The following is an 18,909-nucleotide window of genomic DNA, read 5'->3' as shown; positions in this document are numbered from 1 at the left end:
ATCGTTTTGCTCTGCAGGTGTGAGTTCCCTGGAGTAGAAGGTGTTCGGAGGTAGTAGTTGTTGAGCACCACTCCAATTGCCACGTTGGAAGCATCTGCCTTTAGGATGAAGGCTGGCATGGTGTCAGGGTGGGGCAATACGGGAGCAATGGTAAATGTGAGTTTTAATTGTTCAAAGGCCTGCCAGGCCTCAGGTGACCAGAGGAACCTGATGTTTTTGCAGAGCAGGGCAGGGAGAGGGATGATCTGCTCCGAGAACCTCAGGATGAACCGCTGGTAGAAATTCATGAACCCCAAGAAGCGTTGGCATTCATGAATATTCTGCGGTACCGCCATTCTGATTGCCTTTACTTTGCACTGGTCCATTTTGATACTGGCAGGAGATAGGATGAATCCTAGAAATTCTACGGAGGCTCTAGCTAGTAAGTCTCGTTGTGTGCCTTGGCTTCTCTACATACTTGTGTTATTTGTTTATATTCATCCTTTGTCATTTGACCTAGTTTCCACTTATTGGAGGACTCTTTTTTTGAGTTTCAGATCATTGAAGATCTCCTGGTTAAGCCGGGGTGGTCTCTAGCCATACTTCCTATCTTTCCTACACAATGGGATAGTTTGCTTTTGTCTCCTTGAAAAACCGCCAACTTTCTTGAACTGTTTTTCCCCTTAGACTTGCTTCCCACGGGGTCTTACCTACCAATTCCCGCTGAGTTTACTAAAGTCTGCCTTCTTGAAATCTATTGTCTTTATTGTGCTGTTTTCCCTCCAACCATTCCTTAGAATCATGAACTCTACCATTTCATGATCACTTTCACCCAAGTTGCCTTCCACTTTCAAATTCTCAACCAGTTCCTCCCTATTTGTCTATCCCCTAGTAGCTTTCTTCACCCTCTGAAACAAAAATGGCTCCATTGCATTCCAAGAACTTGCTCTATAATCTGTGTCCTGCCATGTTATTTTCTGGGTAACTGAAGTCCCCCCATCACCACCACGTCCTATGCTTTGGATGATAGGTGCCAACTCCATGGGTGCCCCAGCGCTCAGCATCCACCAGCCACAGCTGTTCAGCGGCTGGCAGGAGGTGCTTGGGGAAGGGCGGAGAGCAGCGAGAGATGGGTGGGCACGGATTCAGGAGAGGGGGCAGAACAGGGGTTGGAAGAGGTGGAGTGAGAACGGGGCCTCGGGGGAAGGGGCAAAGCGGCGGTGGAGCACCCATGGGGAAAAATAAAAGTGAGCACCTCTGCTTTGGATGATTTTGTTAGTTGTTTATAAAAAGCCTCATCCACCTCTTCTTCCTGGTTAGGTGTCTGTAGCAGATCCCTACCATGGCATCATCCTTTTTTCCTTACCCAGATAAACGACTGGAGGTATGGCCTCCTTCAGCGCTGGCCTAGCTCTGCTCCCACTGAATGCAATGGCCATTCTGAGCATTGACTCCAGTGTTGTTATGTCACGGACCAGGCCATGACTGTGCGTGGTGCTGTACAAACAGAACACGATGAGGGTCCCTGCCCCAAAGAGCCAACAATCTAATGGGAGCAGAGCTAGGCCAGCGCCAAGTGCTTCTAAAACCCCCACTCTCAGGGCCTGTCTACACTAGAAACGTAAGTCAGCCTATGTTAGGTCAACTAACAGCCAGTGCAGTGATTACTGAGGTGGCTGATGTCCACACTACCCTCCCTGTGTCGGTGGTGCGCGTGCTCACCAGGAGCGCTTCCACCAACTGAAGAGGGGCAGTGTGGTGGGCTGAGAGCCCAGGCTCTCAGTTCTACACACAGCTCCCCACTGGGAGCCTGAAGCATGGCTGCCCCCTGGGATCCCAGCTGTGAGCTCTGCTCCCAGATTCCAGGAGAGCCTCTGGGAAGTCGCTGGGCTCCTGGTGGGAAGTGGGAGCTGGGAGCCTTGGGGTATCCGTTGGGCCGTGCCCACCCAGCTCTCCACTCCTCGGTCCGAGCCAGGCTGTGCCCTGGGCTCCCAGCTCTCGGTGAGGAGCCCAGCAGCTGCCCCAAGGCTCCCAGATCCCCGCTGGCTGCACTGAAGCTCCAGGTTCCCCACCGGGAGCCTGGCTGTGGCAGGAAGCAGGGAGCCGAGAGCCCAGGCATCCTGACTCTCCCTCTCAGCCCAGCATCACAGTGCAGGTTAAAATAGACAGAAGGACTCATCTGTAACCTCCGAGGGTCCTGGGAATTTTGGATTTGCTGACCCTATAACCACCAGCAGAATCCACCTCCATAGGGTTCAAGCCAAAGGACCAGGCAGACCCTGGGAACCAGCAAGGTGTGGTCAGGACTAGTGAGCGTGGCTCACATCTCTGGGTCAGGCTGACCCCCAGGTGTGGGATCAAGGAGGACATTCCCTCCAGGCCCCCTGTGGGGAGGTTGTCCCTGAGCAGTTGGGCTTGCCCCATTAAACCCTATTTCAGCCTCTCCGGGAGGGGGGCGGGGGGCACAGGCACAGACCTATCCTGTTTTCCCGTGGCAGCTTTCAGGGAGTAAAGGCCTTGGGGTGTCAGGGTGATGGGGCTATCCAAATGTTAGGGGAGATGGCCAGAAACTCTGAAGATCTTTAGGAGCACAAGTCCCACGGACGTTCACATCCCTTCTGAAAATGACCCTGTCACAGTTAGGCTGTCAGAGGGTGCTGGCAGGACTAGCCCCGTCCGGAAAAGAGCAAAACTCAGGGCCAGGTGTTGCAGGGCTCAGCCCCACAGTGGCGTAACGTCAGGCCTTGCATGACGCCATGATGTGGTGCCGTTAATAACAGACCCCGCCTAGGCTGACAGGGAGGTTTGAACTCGGGACTGCCAGTGGGGCTGATGGTGCAGGAGGTGGGCCTGCTTCAGTGAAATGACCGGGCCTGGCACCTAGAAGCAGCAACGGACTCACTGGGAGGGAACAGTCTCATGCTGTCCTAGTGCTGGTGTTCTTGGCATTGCAGCACCACATGGCTCCCTGCTTAGGTCTGGCAACAGGCACCAGGCTGACAGCGCTGGAGACCGATGGTCTCTAGCCATGGGTCCAGGGCATTGCCAGGGCAAAGCCCCCTACATGCTGCTTCCTTGTGGGGCCGCCTGTGCAGGAGCAGATGCCGGTGAAGCTGTGTGACTCACCCGTTGGAGACGGACGGCGTGGGCTTCCCTGTTCTGGAATGTAACGTGAACGCTCCCATCCTGCAAGGAGATGGAGAGAGGGAGAATTAGCTTGGACCATTCCCTCGGCTCCCTGAGAACACACTCTGCCTGGGGCCGATAACCACCAGGAGAGCCTGGAGAGCTAGGCCAACGCTCCTTAACCTATCCCCAGGGGTATACCCAAACCATCTCCTGGGGACAAGGGAGGACCCAGAATGACACAGACACACCCAAGCACATGTCTCACCATCCCCCAATATTTCACCAAAGGTGGGCATGGGCAGTCTCTGCCGAAAGTGAAGCACTGGCTGATTGCTGGGCTGTGGCCGGATGTTCGTACTATGTCACAGGGAAGATCCTGGGTTCCAAACCCGCGGAAGTGAAATGTGTCACTTGCAGCAGGGATCTCAGTGCTGCCTCAACACTGAGAACCACAGGCATGCGGGGAACCAGCCCAGCCCTGCGCCTGCAGTCTGGAGACCATGCAGGGCAAAGCACCCCATGCAGAAACGCTGACTAGGGGCCCATCAGGACTGAGCTGCAGCTAATGAAACACCCTGATTATGAACAGAGACAAGCACCTCAGGCTACATGAGAAGGGAAAATGTCTCCAAACGTTGTTCATTACAGAGGAGAGACTCTGCCAGTGGAAGTATCTCATGAGAGGTGGATCCCAGCTCTTGCCACTGAACCAGCGCCGTGCGGACTGACCATTGGTGCGGAAGGAACCTGTCAATATGGGTGGGCTCTGGACTGCACATCACATTTTCCTTGTACCTGGAACCTCATGTGTCCAAACCCTTTTATGTGCTTTTATGGACAGTGGCTGGTTTCAATAGCCAGGGTTGTGGCGCCGGCCAGGCGCCAGCAAGGAGAACACGGGCAGCTGCAGTGGAATGATAACGCGGTACAGGTCACAGCCTGGCTGACAGTAGGAAAGGGCCCAGTAGTTGCTCCCCCCTGAGGGCAGCTGGGATCCATGCCCACCTGCCCAACTGTGCCACAGCAGGAACCTGGAAGGCTCATTCAGCTCCCTGGCATAGAATGGGAACCCCAGACAGGTGCATAGACAGGCTGCCAGATGGTCCCAGGGACACACTACCCCACTGGCAGACACTGGCACTGGCGTCCCTTCTTAGGCTAGCATGGGTATCTCCCTCGGGCTGGCATGAAAAACCCTGCGGCCTGGCACTGGGGCTGCCTTAGGCCTGCACTGTGGGGGCAGCCCCCTACTGTAGAACTTCACACCTATGGCGGCATCTCCAGTGAGCCAGTCCCAAGCCCGGCACCCTCCTTCAGCTGCCCTTTCTGCCCATCTCGCTCCCACCCCGAAAGGGACCCCACCCCGATTCAGTTCCACCAACTGCAGAGGCCACCAAGGAGCCTCTGAAAGCGGCAGATTCCAGAGCCCTGCCTGCCACTGGCTGATCCAGCACCCCCTCGGAGATGCTACTGCAAAGGATTCTGGGGCACATGTGGGGAACTAAAGGCCCCCAGGTAGGGATGACTGTAGGGTGGGATCAAGAGGAGGGTGGGGAGTGCACTGCAGGGCCAGGGCAGAGCTGCCAAGAAGCCTGGCACTGAGCCGTGCCCTCAATTCCGCAGACAGCCGACTTGGCTGGGCAGCAGGCATGGAGAATGGTGCATTGCAGAGCTGGCCCCCCTCCCCCTGTCCCTCTGTCTCTGTGGAGCTCTGCTCTCTATCCATGGACACTCACTGACCGAACCCAACGGGAATGCTTCGGACAGGGGAGATAAGATCATGAAAGGAGGTGGCAGAACCTGTGCGTTTGCCAGGGGTTAAACTCCTGGGACCTTGGCAAGCTCACCAGCCTGTCTCCAGCACCCCTCCAAGTGCTTTAGCAGGCGCCAGGGCTCCTACGCTGGACAGGGAGCATGGGACTGGAGGCATGGTTGGGGGGCTGGGTATTGGACATGGGGAAAGCTCCCCTCCAAATCTTCATCCTAAAGCTCACAGAGACTTTGCAGCAAAGTCACCGGGGGTCTGGCCAGTGTTTGCCCTCCACCGTCCTTCGTCTCTCACTGCCCACAAGGCTCCTGGCAGTGCCAAAGCCGCAGGACAGAGCGCTGGGGTCTGCTGCTCATGCCAGCCTGAGCAGATGCACCAGGAATCGCGGGACGCTGTGCGCCAGAGCAGGATGCCCATCATCCAGAGGAGGAGCCAGCCTGCTCCATTTCCCCAAGGGTGCTGTGCAGCTTTACTTTGAGCCCTCGCAGCGGCTAGCTCTTGAGCACAGCAGAGCAGATTCTGAAGTGGTGTGGATGGGTGCACACCACTGACTCGAATAGAGCTTTGCCCCCTTGCACCAGATGAGATGTTAGTCCAGCGAGAGCAACAAGGGTGATGTCGTGGTGGGCGTCTGCTATAGTTACCACCAGACCAGGAGGATGAGGTAGACGAGGCTTTCTTCAGACATCTATCAGAAGTTTCCAGATCACAAGCCCTAGTTCTCATGGGATAATTCAATCATCCTGACACCTGCTGGGAGAGCAATACAGAAGTACACAGACAATCCAGGAAGCTTTTGGAGAGTGTTGGGGACAATTTCCTGGTGCAAGTGCTGGAGGAACGAACTAGGGGCCATTCTTCTCTTGACCTGCTGCTCACAAACCGGGAAGAATTGGTAGGGGAAGTAGAAGTGGGGGGCAGCCCGGGCAGCAGTGACCATGAGATGGTCCAGTTCAGGATCCTGACAAAAGGCAGAAAGGAGAGCAGCAGAATACGGACCTTGGACTTTAGAAAAGCAGACTTTGACTCCTGCAGGGAACTGATGGGTAGGATCCTGGGAGGCTAACATGAGGGGGAAAGGAGTCCAGGAGATCTGGCCGTATTTTAAAGAATCCTTATTGAGGGCGCAGGAACAAACCATTCCGATGTGCAGAAAGAATAGCAAATATAGTAGGTGACCAGCTTAGCTTAACAGTGAAATCTTTGGTGAGCTTAAACTCAAAAAGGAAGCTTACAAGAGGTGGAAACTTGGACAGATGACTAGGGAGGAGTATAAAAATATTGCTCAAGCATGCAGGGATGTAATCAGGAAGGCCCAAGCACAATTGGAGATGCAGCTAGCAAGGGATGTGAAGGGTAACAAGAAGGGTTTCTATAGATATGTTAGCAACAAGAAGGTCAGGGAAAGTGTGGGACCCTCACTGAATGGGGAAGGCAACCACGTGACAGATGATGTGGAAAAAGCTGAAGTACTCAATGCTTTTTTTGCCTCGGTCTTCACAGACAAGGTCAGCTCCCAGACTGCTGCACTGGGCAGCACAGTACGGGGAGGAGGTGAGCAGCCCTCAGTGGTGAAAGAACAGGTTAAGGACTATTTAGAAAAGCTGGACATTCACAAGTCCTTGGGGCCGAATCTAATGCATCCAAGGCTGCTGAGGGACTTGGCTGATGTGACTGCAGAGCCATTGGCCATTATCTTTGAAAACTAGTGGCCATCGGGGGACATCCCAGAAGATTGGAAAAAGGCTAATGCGGTGCCCATCTTTAAAAAAGGGAAGAAGGCGAATCCAGGGAATTACAGACTGGTCAGCCTCACCTCAGTCCTCGGAAAAGTCCGGAGCCAGAAAACAGAGCTGTAAACAGGGGAGTTTGAGAGGGAGTTTGTAAGGGGAGATTGGGGGAAGACTAAGAGCCAGGCAAAGGAACAGACAGTCTAGCGAAGGGGGGTTTGGTGTTCTGGAGGTCTTGTGGTGCTTTTTGGGGGCACCAAGGGAAGCAGTGGGGGAAAAAGACCTATCTGGCTTCAAGACTAAGCTCGATAAGTTTATGGAAGAGATGATATGATGGGATAGCCTCATTTTGGCAATTAATTGATCTTCAACTATTAGCAGTAGATATGCCCAATGGCCTGTGATGGGATGTTAGATGGGATGGGATCTGAGTTACTACAGAGAATCCTTTCCTGGGTGTCTGGCTGGTGAGTTTTGCCCACATGCTCAGGGTTTAGCTGATCGCCATATTTGGGGTCGGGAAGGAATTTTCCTCCAGGGCAGATTGGAAGAGGCCCTGCAGGTTTTTCGCCTTCATCTGTAGCATGGGGCATGGGTCACTTGCTGGAGGATTCTCTGCACCTTGAAGTCTTTAAACCACGAGTTGAGGACTTCAATAGCTCAGACATAAGTTAGGGGTTTGTTACAGGAGTGGGTGGGTGAGATTCTGTGGCCTGTGTTGTGCAGGAGGTCAGACTAGACGATCATAATGGTCCCTTCTGACCTTAAAGTCTATGATTCTAGGAATCCATTTTGAAGCACTTGGAGGAGAGGAAGGTGATCAGGAACAGACAACGTGAATTCAACAAGGGCAAATCATGCCTGACCAACCTGACTGCCTTCTATGATGAGATAACTGGCTCTGTAGATATGGGAAAAGAGGTGGATGTGATATACCTTGGTTTTAGCAAAGCTTTTGATACAGTCTCCCACAAAAAGAAAAGGAGTACTTGTGGCACCTTAGAGAAATTTATTTGAGCATAAGCTTTCGTGAGTTACAACTCACTTCACGGTTGCTACTCAGTCTCCCACAGTATTCTTGCCAGCAAGTTAAAGAAGTACAGATTGGATGAATGGACTATAAGGTGAAAAGAAAGCTGGCTAGATCATCAGGCTCAATGGGTAGTGATCAACGGCTCGATATCTAGTTGGCAGCCGGTATCAAGCGGAGTGCCACAGGGGTCAGTCCTGGGACCGGTTTTGTTCAGCATCTTCATTAATGATCCGGATGATGGAATGGATTGCACCCACAGCAAATTCTCAGATGACACTAAGCTGAAGGGAAAGGTAGATACATTGGAGGTAGGCATAGGGTCCAGAGTGACCTAGACAATTTGGAAAATTGGGCCAAAAGAAATCCGATGAGGTTCAACAGGGACAAGAGCAGAGTCCTGAACTTAGGACGGAAGAATCCCATGCACCGCTACAGGCTCGGGACTGGCAGGCTAAGCAGCTGTTCTGCAGAAAAGGACCTGGCGATTACAGTGGATGAGAAGCTGGATATGAGTCAACAGTGTGCCTTTGTTGCCAAGAAGGCTAATTGCATATTGAGTTGTATTGGAAGGAGCATTGCCAACAGATCAAGGGAAGTGGTTATTCCCCTCTATTCAACACTGGTGAGGCCACATCTGGAGTATTGCGTCCAGTTTTGGGGCCCCCACTATAGAAAGGATGTGGACAAATTGGAGAGAGTCCAGTGGAGGGCAACAAAAATGATTAGGGGGCTGGGGCACATGACTTACAAAGAGAGGCTGAGGGGACTGGGCTTATTTAGTCTGCAGAAGAGAAGAGTGAAGGGGGATTTGATAGCAGCCTTCAACTATCTGAAGGGGGGTTCCAAAGAGGATGGAGCTCGGCTGTTCTCAGTGGTGGCAGATGACAGAACAAGGAGCAATGGTCTCAAGTTGCAGTGGGGGAGGTCTTGGCTGGATATTAGGAAAAACTATTTCACTAGGAGGGTGGTGAAGCACTGGAATGGGTTACCTAGAGAGGTGGTGGAATCTCCATCCTTAGAGGTTTTTAAGGCCCGGCTTGACAAAGCCCTGGCTGGGATGATTTAGTTGGTGTTGGTCCTGTTTGAGCAGGGGGTTGGACTAGATCAGGGGTTGGCAACCTTTCAGAAGTGGTGTGCCAAGTCTTCATTTATTCACTCTAATTTAAAGTTTTGTGTGCCAGAAATACATTTTAACGTTTTTAAAAAGTCTCTTTCTATAAGTCTATAATATATAACTAAACTATTGTTGTATGTAAAGTAAATAAGGTTTTTAAAATGTTTAAGAAGCTTCATTTAAATTTAAATTAAAATGCAGAGCCCCCCGGACCGGTGGCCATGTGAGTGCCTCTGAAAATCATCTTGCGTGCTGCCTTTGGCACATGTGTCATAGGTTGCCTACCCCTGGACTAGATGATCTCCTGAGGTCTCTTCCAACCCTAATCTTCCATGATTCTATTATTCTAAAGTGAAAAGCAGAGCCCTCCCTTGCCCCTCCTTCAGAAAATCACAGGGCCAGATCTGCAGCTGGGGTAGCCTTCGGAAGTAAATGGAGCTTTGCTGATTTATACCAAGAGTTCAAAGCCTACACAAACATTAATGAACGAATCCCATGGGAACCAGGCCAGGAGCAGCATCCCCATTTCCCAGACTGGAGAAACTGAGGCATGGAACAGGGCAGTGACTTGCCCACGGTCACACGGGGAGTCAGTGGCAGAACAGGGACTTGAGCCCAGTTGCCCTCGGCATTAGCCATGAGGTGAGACTCTGCCTTCCCCCACCCCTTCCCCAGTTGGGTCACCCAGGCTGAACCAACCCCACCCTGTTGGTACCGCCCTTCGCAGCTCTCCCCACCCCCACTCCAGCACAGTCCAGCCCAGCCCCATCCCACCTGCCCCAATGAGGTCTGTGCCCCCTGTTGTGATCACTGGGCCTCTCCAGTGACCCTAGCCATGAGCCCCACTGTGGGACAGGAGCAGAAGTTCAAGTGGTGTCACAACAACCGATCACAACAAACGGCAGTGGGCAGACGTGTGACACAGACTGAGACAGTCCAGCCAGAAAGGCTCCTGCTACAACCCAAGGGCCGTGTTAGGAACGTGCCTGGTACGAGAGAAGGGTGGGACTGGAAATCAATGGACCAAAATTGGTGTGTCAGAAACTAGGCCTGATTGGTGAATGAAATACTGAGGGGCTGAGCTATTCACCCTTCTGGGGGTTCTCAAAAGGAATCTTTGGGAGAAACTGGCTCCCGCCATGCTGGCAGACTGCAAGGTGAGATATGGGGAAGGAACAAGCTTCACCATCACCGCACCATCTCCAACGTCTCCTTGCACCTCTTCATCTGACCCCTGAGAGACATCCTGAGCAGACCAGAGCAGGGGACCCAGATGATACCAGCATCTCCACCGGCTCTGGCTAAATTCCAACCCCAACCAGAGATGTGAGACTTCGCCCTCTCCTGCCCCGTGCGGCCTTTTCCTTCCCCACTTATTTCTTCTCTTTTCTGTCTCACTGCTTTTGCCTCTGGCTTAATTGGCCAAGTCTGTATATTGTACAACACAGCTGTGAGCCCGGGGCCAGAACAAGGCAGCTAAAAACAGTATCCTAAACAGCTCGATGCTGGTACAAGTCGCCAGGTCTCAAACCGTGTGCTGGGCCTGGCGTTTTCAGCACTGTCATTGCAAGTGAGAGTCAATCCAGGAGGCAGAAGCTGCGTTTCCACTCCTGGCTGTTCTGTTCTCCCCTCGTGTGTGTGTTTGGCTGGGTTTGTCTGCTAGGAACCAAGATCAGACTTTAACAACCACAGCAAGGACCGCTCCAGCCTGGCTAACTTCTGCTCTTTGCCCCAAGGACAGTTCATACCAACTCTGATACCATCAAAGGCTATGTCTACACTGCACTTTTGTTGGTAAAACTTTTGTCAGTCAGGGGTGTGAAAAAACACACCCCGACCAACAAACGTTTTACCAACGAAAAGTGTTGGTGTGGAGATGCTCTCCCACTGACAAAACTGCTGCCCCCTGTTGGGGATGGTTGTATCTGGTTGGCAGGAGAGCTCGCTCCTGCCGACAAAGAGCGGCTACCCTGCGTGCCTTACAGCGACAAGACCCTGGAGGCACAGCTGTGCCGCTGTAAGGTGCGCAGTGCAGACGCAGCCTTTGCTGTCAGACACGGGGGTTTCCCTTCTAAAGACTCCCACTGAAGGGAGAGGCCCTGGCAGAGGGTGTTACAAGGCAAGGCTGACTTACACTGCAAAGGCTTTAACTGCTTTCCCTTCTGTCTCTTTTCTAAAGGGCTGAAGGGGTTTTGAGGGGCGACTTTGCCATGGGACTGAGCTGGCTGAGTCGCTGTAGACACCCTGACCCGCGTGTAACATTTATTCCCATTTATTCCATCCCTGCCCCCAGCCTCTCCCTGGCTTTGCTGCCTGTCTCTCCTCACTCCTCTCTTCCTTGGCAGCAGGCCATTGCTCCAGAGACAGTGAGTAATTCCCTTCCCGCACTCACATTGTTACCTGGCAGGGATTTATAGCCGCTGCTCGGACCTCTTCCTCCCCCTCCCCCTCTTCTGGGCTGTACAAATTCAGCTCCCGGAGCCCGCGCTACACGTGGCTCACCCGCAGCTCAGGGCAGGGACAGGAACATCCAGCATCTTATTCTGAAGCACGACCAACCTCCCCACCCGCCCGGGGACCTGGAAGCAAGTGAAATGAGCGAACCCCGCAGTCCTGCCTCCAGCCACACCCAAACACCTTTGTGCCCCGATGCCCCAAGGTTATTGGTTTAACACTGAGCCCTGGCAATGGACTTGTGAGGGGCACGGCCAGGAGTTCTCAACCCAGCTTGCCGCATCACAAGGCAGCACATGGCACATGCCCGCCAGCAGCACCGGGCATTTGGGGTCCTCTCATGGGGCACAGGCGGAGGCTCAGAGTCAACGTTGCTCATGGCTATCAGACACGTGCCCCTTTTAGCGGAACAGGACTCACGCAGGCAGCGCTAGTGAATGGTCAGAGCAGGCAAAGGGGCATGGGAGCCAGTTCCAGATCAGAGAGGGGAGTGTGGTCTGCTGGAGGAGAGCAGAAGCAGCTGTTGAGATAATGAGCTGTCAGCTTTCCTGCATGTGCCCCTCTGCTCTGACATCGAATCCTCTGCCCTGGGCAGGCTGGGCCCTGCTGGGAAACCCAGGGTGGCACTGGAGGCTTTGGCCGCTTCCAAGGTCCTGGCAGGATCGTCCCAGCTCCCAACACCCTTATTCAACACGTCACTTCTAGGCTGCTCGGAGAAGCCCTCAACCTCCCCTGATTACAAAAAGCCGATCTCATTAAGGAGCCCAATGTACCCGCACCCCAGACAACCCTGCTGCCTCAGGGGCCCGATCCTGCCTCCAGGAGCTCAGGACACTCAGCTCCCCTGCAAGTTGGGCCATTGGTGCTGTCGGCTGCTGATGCCTGAAATGCAGAGTCAGGATCCAGGGGCTCAGGAGAGTTTTGTTTCTATCAGGGAAATGAATCCCCCAAAGAGACTCCGGTGACAAATGGCTGCCGAGAGAGGGAATCTGACCAATCCAAGGAGGCGTGTGGAACATTTACTGTGGAGTTAGACGGGGCGCGGGCGTTAAGAAGAGGAGCCTGAAAGGCGAATAAATCCAAGGAGCTGGGAAAGCCTCTGCAATCAGCCAGCTGGGGCTGGGGCTGGGGCTGGGGTGGGTATTAACAAGCCATCTGCTGCTCTTCTAGGGACCAGAAATGAACAGAAGGAGAATCCCTGAAGCCGGTTGGATTTGCGACATGGGGTGAATTTGATGCTGATGCTGGGTGCCAGGCTGACAGCCCCGGCGTGGGCACAGGTTGGCACAGCTTCCTCCCATCCTGCCCCTGCTGCCTGTATGTCCCCTCTTCCCTGGAAGGGACAAGCGGGGAGACAGTCTCCCAGCTTAGCCAGGAAGTAGGCTAATTAGTGTCTGGTGTCATTTTTCTGCTGGGGCCGCTTGCCATGAGTCAGTGGTCTGAGACCCTGCAAATTCATTCCATGCAGGGGCCCCCAAACAGCCACGGGATGGCGACGACTTGCAGTCACTCCCCATCTGAGCTGGGTGTAAATGCCTGCCAATCAGCTGAGCAAGCCATTCCCGCCCTAGGCCCGTGGCCCCATGAGCTGCCACGCGGTGCCATCCTCCATTGGGTGCCCTGCGTGCGCCTCCCCCTGCAGCAGCCACACTGGGGGCTCCACATCCAAGTGCTGCGAGCCAGAGGCAGGGACTCTCCCATTGGAGGTGGCGGATGTCAGAGGCATCAGCCTGCCTGGTTCCTAGGGGAGGACACAGGTTAGGTGTCGAGGTGCTAGGTCCCGGATAGGGAGGACAGAGCGAGGGAGTGATGCCAGGTGGTGCAGGGAGGCAGTTCCAGACAGCAGTGGATGCAGAGGAGAAGGCTCACACAGTGAGGACATTGTCCTGGGGGATGCAGAGGAAGCTATGCCAGGCAAAGGGAGCAGAGAGAGCCAAGGTGCGTGGGAGTGGATGGGAAGGGGCTATCATGACCTGGAGACTTCCCCTCTGGACTCCTCATTGGAGCAGCCTGCTCCCCAGAGAGTCCTCACCAGGCTTGACAACGCGCTTGGGTCTTTGTCTGGGTGGATGGCCACGCAGCGTGGAACCAATTCATAACAAGGTCTCGGTCTGAGTCTCAGAGCTTTGCTGTGTGTCGCTACCCCGTGCTCAGGAACAGAACAGGTGCTCAAAACAAGGAGGCCAGTTATGTTCTGCAGCCTCTCAGGAACCTGCCGTCCCCAGGCAGCCGCCCCCTGAAACTGTCAGCACAAAAGCACAGCCTAGGAGATGAAGGAAAAGCAATCTCCGCTGAGCTGTTGTGCCCGCTGCTCTGCAGCCAGAGCCTCTGAACTCTCCGGGCCCCTGGAGCACGTTCCCCACATGAGCTGAGCATCAAAGACCGGCCGACACCTCCTGGAGATGCAGGCAGAGCTCGTGATCCAGCTTGTCCAGAGCACATCCAGGGCCTCATCTGCTCCCTTTGATTAGCCAAGTCTGGATGGAAAGAGGTTCCGCATGTCCTAGCAGCTCATCTGCCCTTGCAACAGGAGAGCAGCACTGGCGGTTCGTAGAGGGGCTGGCTCCGGGAGGGCTGGCCCCGCACACAATGAGGGCAGGAGCACTGAGCAAGTCCCCTTCTGGAACGTCAGACCTAGCCTGGAAACATCAGAAGTGTCTCTGTAGCTACCATGGGACCAGCCAGGCTGCTGCAGTGCATCAGGGTGTGTACCCATGTCCTGGGTGAAATGCGGCAGGCTGGGCAAGGCTGGCTACATGGGGAAGAGTGGGAGAGAGAGATAGAGAGAGCCTTGGAGCTGGTGTCCCAGCAAGTGTCTGGGGAAGGTTCCCCTTCTCTCCAGCCCCAGCCAGGCCCCAGGGAACAGGTCATGTTACTGTAAGGGGACTGTTGCCCCCTTACTAACAAGCAGCCCAGAGAGAGCAGACCCTGTCCTGGGAGCAGAGCTGTAGCAACCAGACCCAGAGGGGCCACAGAAGCAGCCCAGAGAGCAGACCTGTGCTGGGAGGAGAACTGCAGCAACCAGAGCCAGAGGGGACAGAGAAGCAGCCCAGGGAGCTGGAGGCAAAGCAGCAGCCGTACTGAGGCAGAGGGGCTGGAGCTGGGGCTGGGGCTGGGGCTGGAGCTGAAGCTGGGGCTGGAGCAGTCCGGAGCCGGGTGTCTTGAGCAGCTGGGGAGAATGAGGAGGACCCTGGGTAGCGGGTCCAGCACAGGGAGATGCCTCAACCAAGAGGCTCTGCAGGCCAGGCTTGGATCATAACCCCGACAGGGCGGGGGCGACACTGGGAAGAAGGGTCCTGCCACTTAGAGCCTGAGAGCGTGTGGCCACCACCAGAGCAAGTGTCCAACCCACAGCATCCTGCAGCACAGCCAGGGTCTGAGAAGAAGGCCTGGGACTTACAAGGAGCAGACTGTGAACTGCCCTGGCGTTCCAGAGACGCTGTCTGTGATGTTCCCTGCCACAGAGCGGGGTGATGTGTTTTCTTTAGCATTTCCCATTTTTCCTTATTCTTTTTAAAATTAATTGTTGTTTAAATAATTTGCATTTGCTTCAAATTGTATGTAATGGTCAGTGGGTCAGAGAAGTGCCCAGTGCAGAGAGAGTACCCCGCAGTGGGGACACCCTAGCCCCTGTCCTAGGTGACCACAGGAGGGCTGGGGGTCGAGCCCCCCAGGATTCCTGGGCCCAGCCTTGTCAGGGTTATGAGGACTCTGCCAGACGGGAGAGGGGAAGGGGAGTCCTCACGGGCAGGGAGGCCACTGGGTAAAAGAAGTGGGAGCGAGGACTCAGATCCTTTCGCTAGCCCCCTTCACCGGGGTCGTGCAGAAGCCAAGAAAGTTCCCCACAATAACGGGACTATTTCCCCGCTTACATAATCAAGACTCTTCTCAGCCTGCAGAGCCAGGAAGCTAGTTTAATGTGAGGTCACCTCACCCATCTTTCCTGCAGGGCCGGCAGGTGGTTCACAGTGATGCTCCCATCTCTGTGCCCTACAGGATCCCAGCCCTTGGCTTCCTGTTGAATCAGGTTTGCTTGCTTTGTAAAACGTCTTCTGGGGAGTGAGCGCTGGGCGAGTGTTACTGAAAAACCCAACAGTAGCCAGGGTCCGCGAACACTCCACACACCACAGCTGGGCTGGCTCCCTGCCCACCCCCCTGCGCACTCACCACCCCCAGGCCAGGCCATGTGCTCTGCAGGACCCTGCTCATCGGGATGTCCCGGCTGTGCACCATCCAGTGGATGGGGTAACAGAAGAGGGGGCTGGTGTGGAGGGCAGGTGTGGGGGGCAGTGCTGGCAGGCAGGGGAGGGGAATGGTGGGCTGAGGAAGTCTGCCCTTCTGGGCTTGTGCTGGGACAGCCTGGCAGGACTGGAAGTCAGCCAGGAGACCCAAGGCAGGGAGGTCTCTTACCCCAGCGAATGGTTACAGCCCTGCTCATGGGCAGGCCGGCTCCAGCTCCAGCTCCAGCCTCACAGCTCGGTCCCGCATGCTCCCCCAGGCAGGCACACTTGTGTATGCTCTCACGGGGGCAAGCCTGCCAGGGCAGGGCTGGTGATGGAGCAGTCCCCGGAGCAGACCCCTGCCTCTGAGAGCTGTTGGGGGTGGGGGGAAGGTGGGAGGATGGCCCAGTCATTAAGGCATTGTGCTGGGATTTGGGGCTTCAGGGATCAATTCCTGGCTTCCCGTGTGACCCTGACCATGTCTCTGAGTCTCAGTTTCCCCATCTGTAGCACTGGCATTGATGGTGATTTCACCAGTGTTTGTGAGCTGCTGGGGACCCCAGCAATAGGTTGACAGGAACCTGCCCCTCTCCAAAAGAACTGCAAGCCCTGGCTCTTTTGGCCTTGCCAATGGATTAATTCCTGCTGGCTGGCAGTGCTGCAGGAAGCAGGGGGTTTGTTCTGGCTCAGCAGCATCTTAGCCGGCTCAGATTAAGCTTTGGGAAGTGTCCAAATGGGCTCCACATAAATATGTTTAATAATAACTGCCAATAATAGTATGTTCTGTGTCTCACACGCATACCCACACCCATTCACACCCACGCACTCCCACACCCATGCCCACACATGCCCACACCCACGCATGCCCACACCCACGAACGCCCACACACATGTGCGAGTACACACACACACTCACAGATGCTCTCTTCCTTGCATTCTGACACATACAATAAACAGAATTTGGCATCCAGTCCAACAATTAGGGCAGCAAACCCCGCACCTGCCAGAGGGAATTCTCAGCTGCCACACTGATCTAACGCAAGCTCCTGCTAGCTAGAGTGAAATGAACCCTCCAGGAGCAATTCTGAAGAGTTTCAAGTAGCCTTAAAATAAGAGAAAAAAATTCCTACAACCCCGCCCCATAACTCCAGCCTGGCATCGGCTGCGGATTCTAAATGAGGTTACTTGCCATGCAGCCTCCTCTCTGCCTCACCCCACTCCCCAGAACTGTTCTTATCAAGCACTGTGACAATCCCCTGGGTCTGATCTGCGGGTCCCGGGGGGGCCTCTGGGAGCAGCGGGGGCACCGAGCCATCCAGAGCATTTCAAAATGGGAAATGCTCCTCTCCAGGGAAACAGATCCCCCTTCCCTGAATGGCAGCAGCACTAGGGGGACCCAGCTGGAAATGGTGCGATCCTTAGGGGCTAGACAGATTTAGTCCATCTCAGGAGCTGGCCACCCGCCGGTGGTGTTTCCACTGTCCCAGTCACTGCAGTACCAGAGCAGGTCACACTCTTTCCCCTCCTGCATCCCGTGTCCCAGCACAGAGCTGTTATCCCCCATGGAGCACAGACGACTAAGGGGAAGGTGGGATTCTCAGCTGGCCTAGATGTTCCCAAGCCAGCTCTGCTTGAGCTGCAACCCCAGCTGACCCTCTACGTGGGCAGCTGTCCCGAGCCACCCTGCTGTTTTCAGGTGGTGGCGTGAGCAGGTCAAACAGAGACGAACCCTGCGTGAATTGCCTAGTTACACACGAGTGCAGGGCTGAGCGGGGCATTGAGCCAGGTCTCCCAGCTCTCAGCCTAGGGTCCTGACCATTGGCCCCCCCTTCCCTTCAAGTCTACGGCCGGGAGAGTGCTTCATGGTGCGACACAGCCCTATGCTTGGGCAGGCCTGGGGAGGGGCAGGGAAACCCGAGGGACACCCTGCAGCAGACTAAGCCAGTGCCAGACGCACCCAGCTTGCACAGGGAGCAGCGGCTGGCAGGCTTCTCAGGCCTCATGCGGGGCTCTCCCTCCAGGGCTCTGGACAGGCGGGCACAGATGGGGAGACCAGTCCCACCTCCAATTTCAAAGCAAGCCACACGCACTTCCTGCCTGTGACACAGGTCAGCAAGGCCCTGCTTCACCTGGGCCTGACATCCCAGCACTGCCAGCTCCACATGCTGACCTGGCACCGGGCGTTTGCCGGCTCCACTGATGCTGTGCAGGGGTGGGAAAGGCCCCAGGAAGAATGACTCTGCATGCTTGACTTGGTTTATTAGCCCTGGGATGGTCCGTGGCAGTGGAGTTGGGCGTTTCCTATCAGACAAAAAAGGCCTGAAAAGTCTTTTCTTAAAAGATTTGCATGCTTGTTTGTTACATTAGAAATTCAGGTCTCATCCACCCTACCCAGCTTTGCCTGGGGCTCTCTCAGGATGGCTGGAAAGCTAGCAGGATTATGACTTTGCAGGTACCAAGGAAGTGAAACCTCGGCACCGAGGGGAGAAGGGACAGTTGGTCAGGCTGGTCGAAGCACTTTTTAGGGGGGTTTAAGGGGTATTTAACTCAAACACCTGACAAACTTGGGAGAAAAGTGATCTTTGTTAATGTCTTGGCACTGACACTCTGTCAGTTTCGGGTCCCCAATCCACAGCTCTGGGTCCCCCGAGGAGATATCCAGCAAAAGCTGGGAAAGCCAATCTTGACATTCCCAAGATTTCAAAAGGAAAAAACAAAACGTCCCAAATCACCCCCCTCCGGTCTCCTATCTCTGTCAGCAAGGAACAGTGAACAGCATATGTCAGGTCGGCTTTAAACACCAGAGTCCTTCTCAGTGGCTGAAGATGCCCAGAAATCCCAGTGGAGGTTGCCATGGTGACCCTTGGGGAATTGCATTATCCCCACATAGATGCCTAGCGACTGATCGCTGGCCCTGGCGCCATTGCACCTCCCGACCCCAATTCTCTCATGTAAGAATTCGCACACCCCTTGTGCAGGGCACTGTCCCACGTGCACAGCTGGGAGCACAGCCCAGCCGGCTAGTGACTTACCCAGGGAGTTTTGGGTGGAGCTGGCACTAGGACTCAGGGCTCGTGAACCCCTGGCCCATCATCCCCGCCCACCATGAGCGCCTGCTACTGACTCACTCCCAAGGTGCCTTGCTGGGCCAAGGCGGCTGGTGCGGTTCTGGCTGTAGGGCATGTGAGGCAAAGGCCGGTGGAGGCAGCAGTCGGGGAGAGAAGGGGCAGGTGGGTGAGCAGCTGAACCAGGAGCCAGGCTGCTTGTGCTGTAGAGTCCGAGTTGTGCTGGGTTTACAGGCCAGCCCTCAGGCACTCAGTCCTATTTACACCCTCAGCCTTGCACCGCTGGGCTAGCAAAGCCTCACTTGCCCGCCAGAGGCCGAGCACAGGAGGAAAACACCTGCTGGCGCCACACTGATCATATCAGGACCTCAGGGAGCGAGAGGCAAGGGGGGAACCAGGGGAAAGTCCCCAGGACGA

The 18,909-nt window shown here is 55.0% G+C and overlaps 1 protein-coding gene across 1 annotated transcript in view; it reads right to left on the bottom strand.

Moving 5' to 3' along the window:
- CPNE5 (copine 5) overlaps positions 1–18,909 on the bottom strand; it is a 207,665-nt gene that overhangs the window by 120,690 nt on the left and 68,066 nt on the right. The window contains exon 7 of the mRNA XM_038380314.2: positions 3,106–3,165. Within this exon, the coding sequence (XP_038236242.1) occupies positions 3,106–3,165 (60 nt within the window). The remainder of the gene's footprint in view (positions 1–3,105; positions 3,166–18,909) is intronic.

This window comes from Dermochelys coriacea, chromosome 21 (assembly GCF_009764565.3).
Source record: "Dermochelys coriacea isolate rDerCor1 chromosome 21, rDerCor1.pri.v4, whole genome shotgun sequence".
Lineage (NCBI taxonomy): Eukaryota > Metazoa > Chordata > Testudines > Dermochelyidae > Dermochelys > Dermochelys coriacea.
Note: the sequence above shows the minus strand (reverse complement) of the source record. Positions and strands in the feature narration are given on the sequence as shown.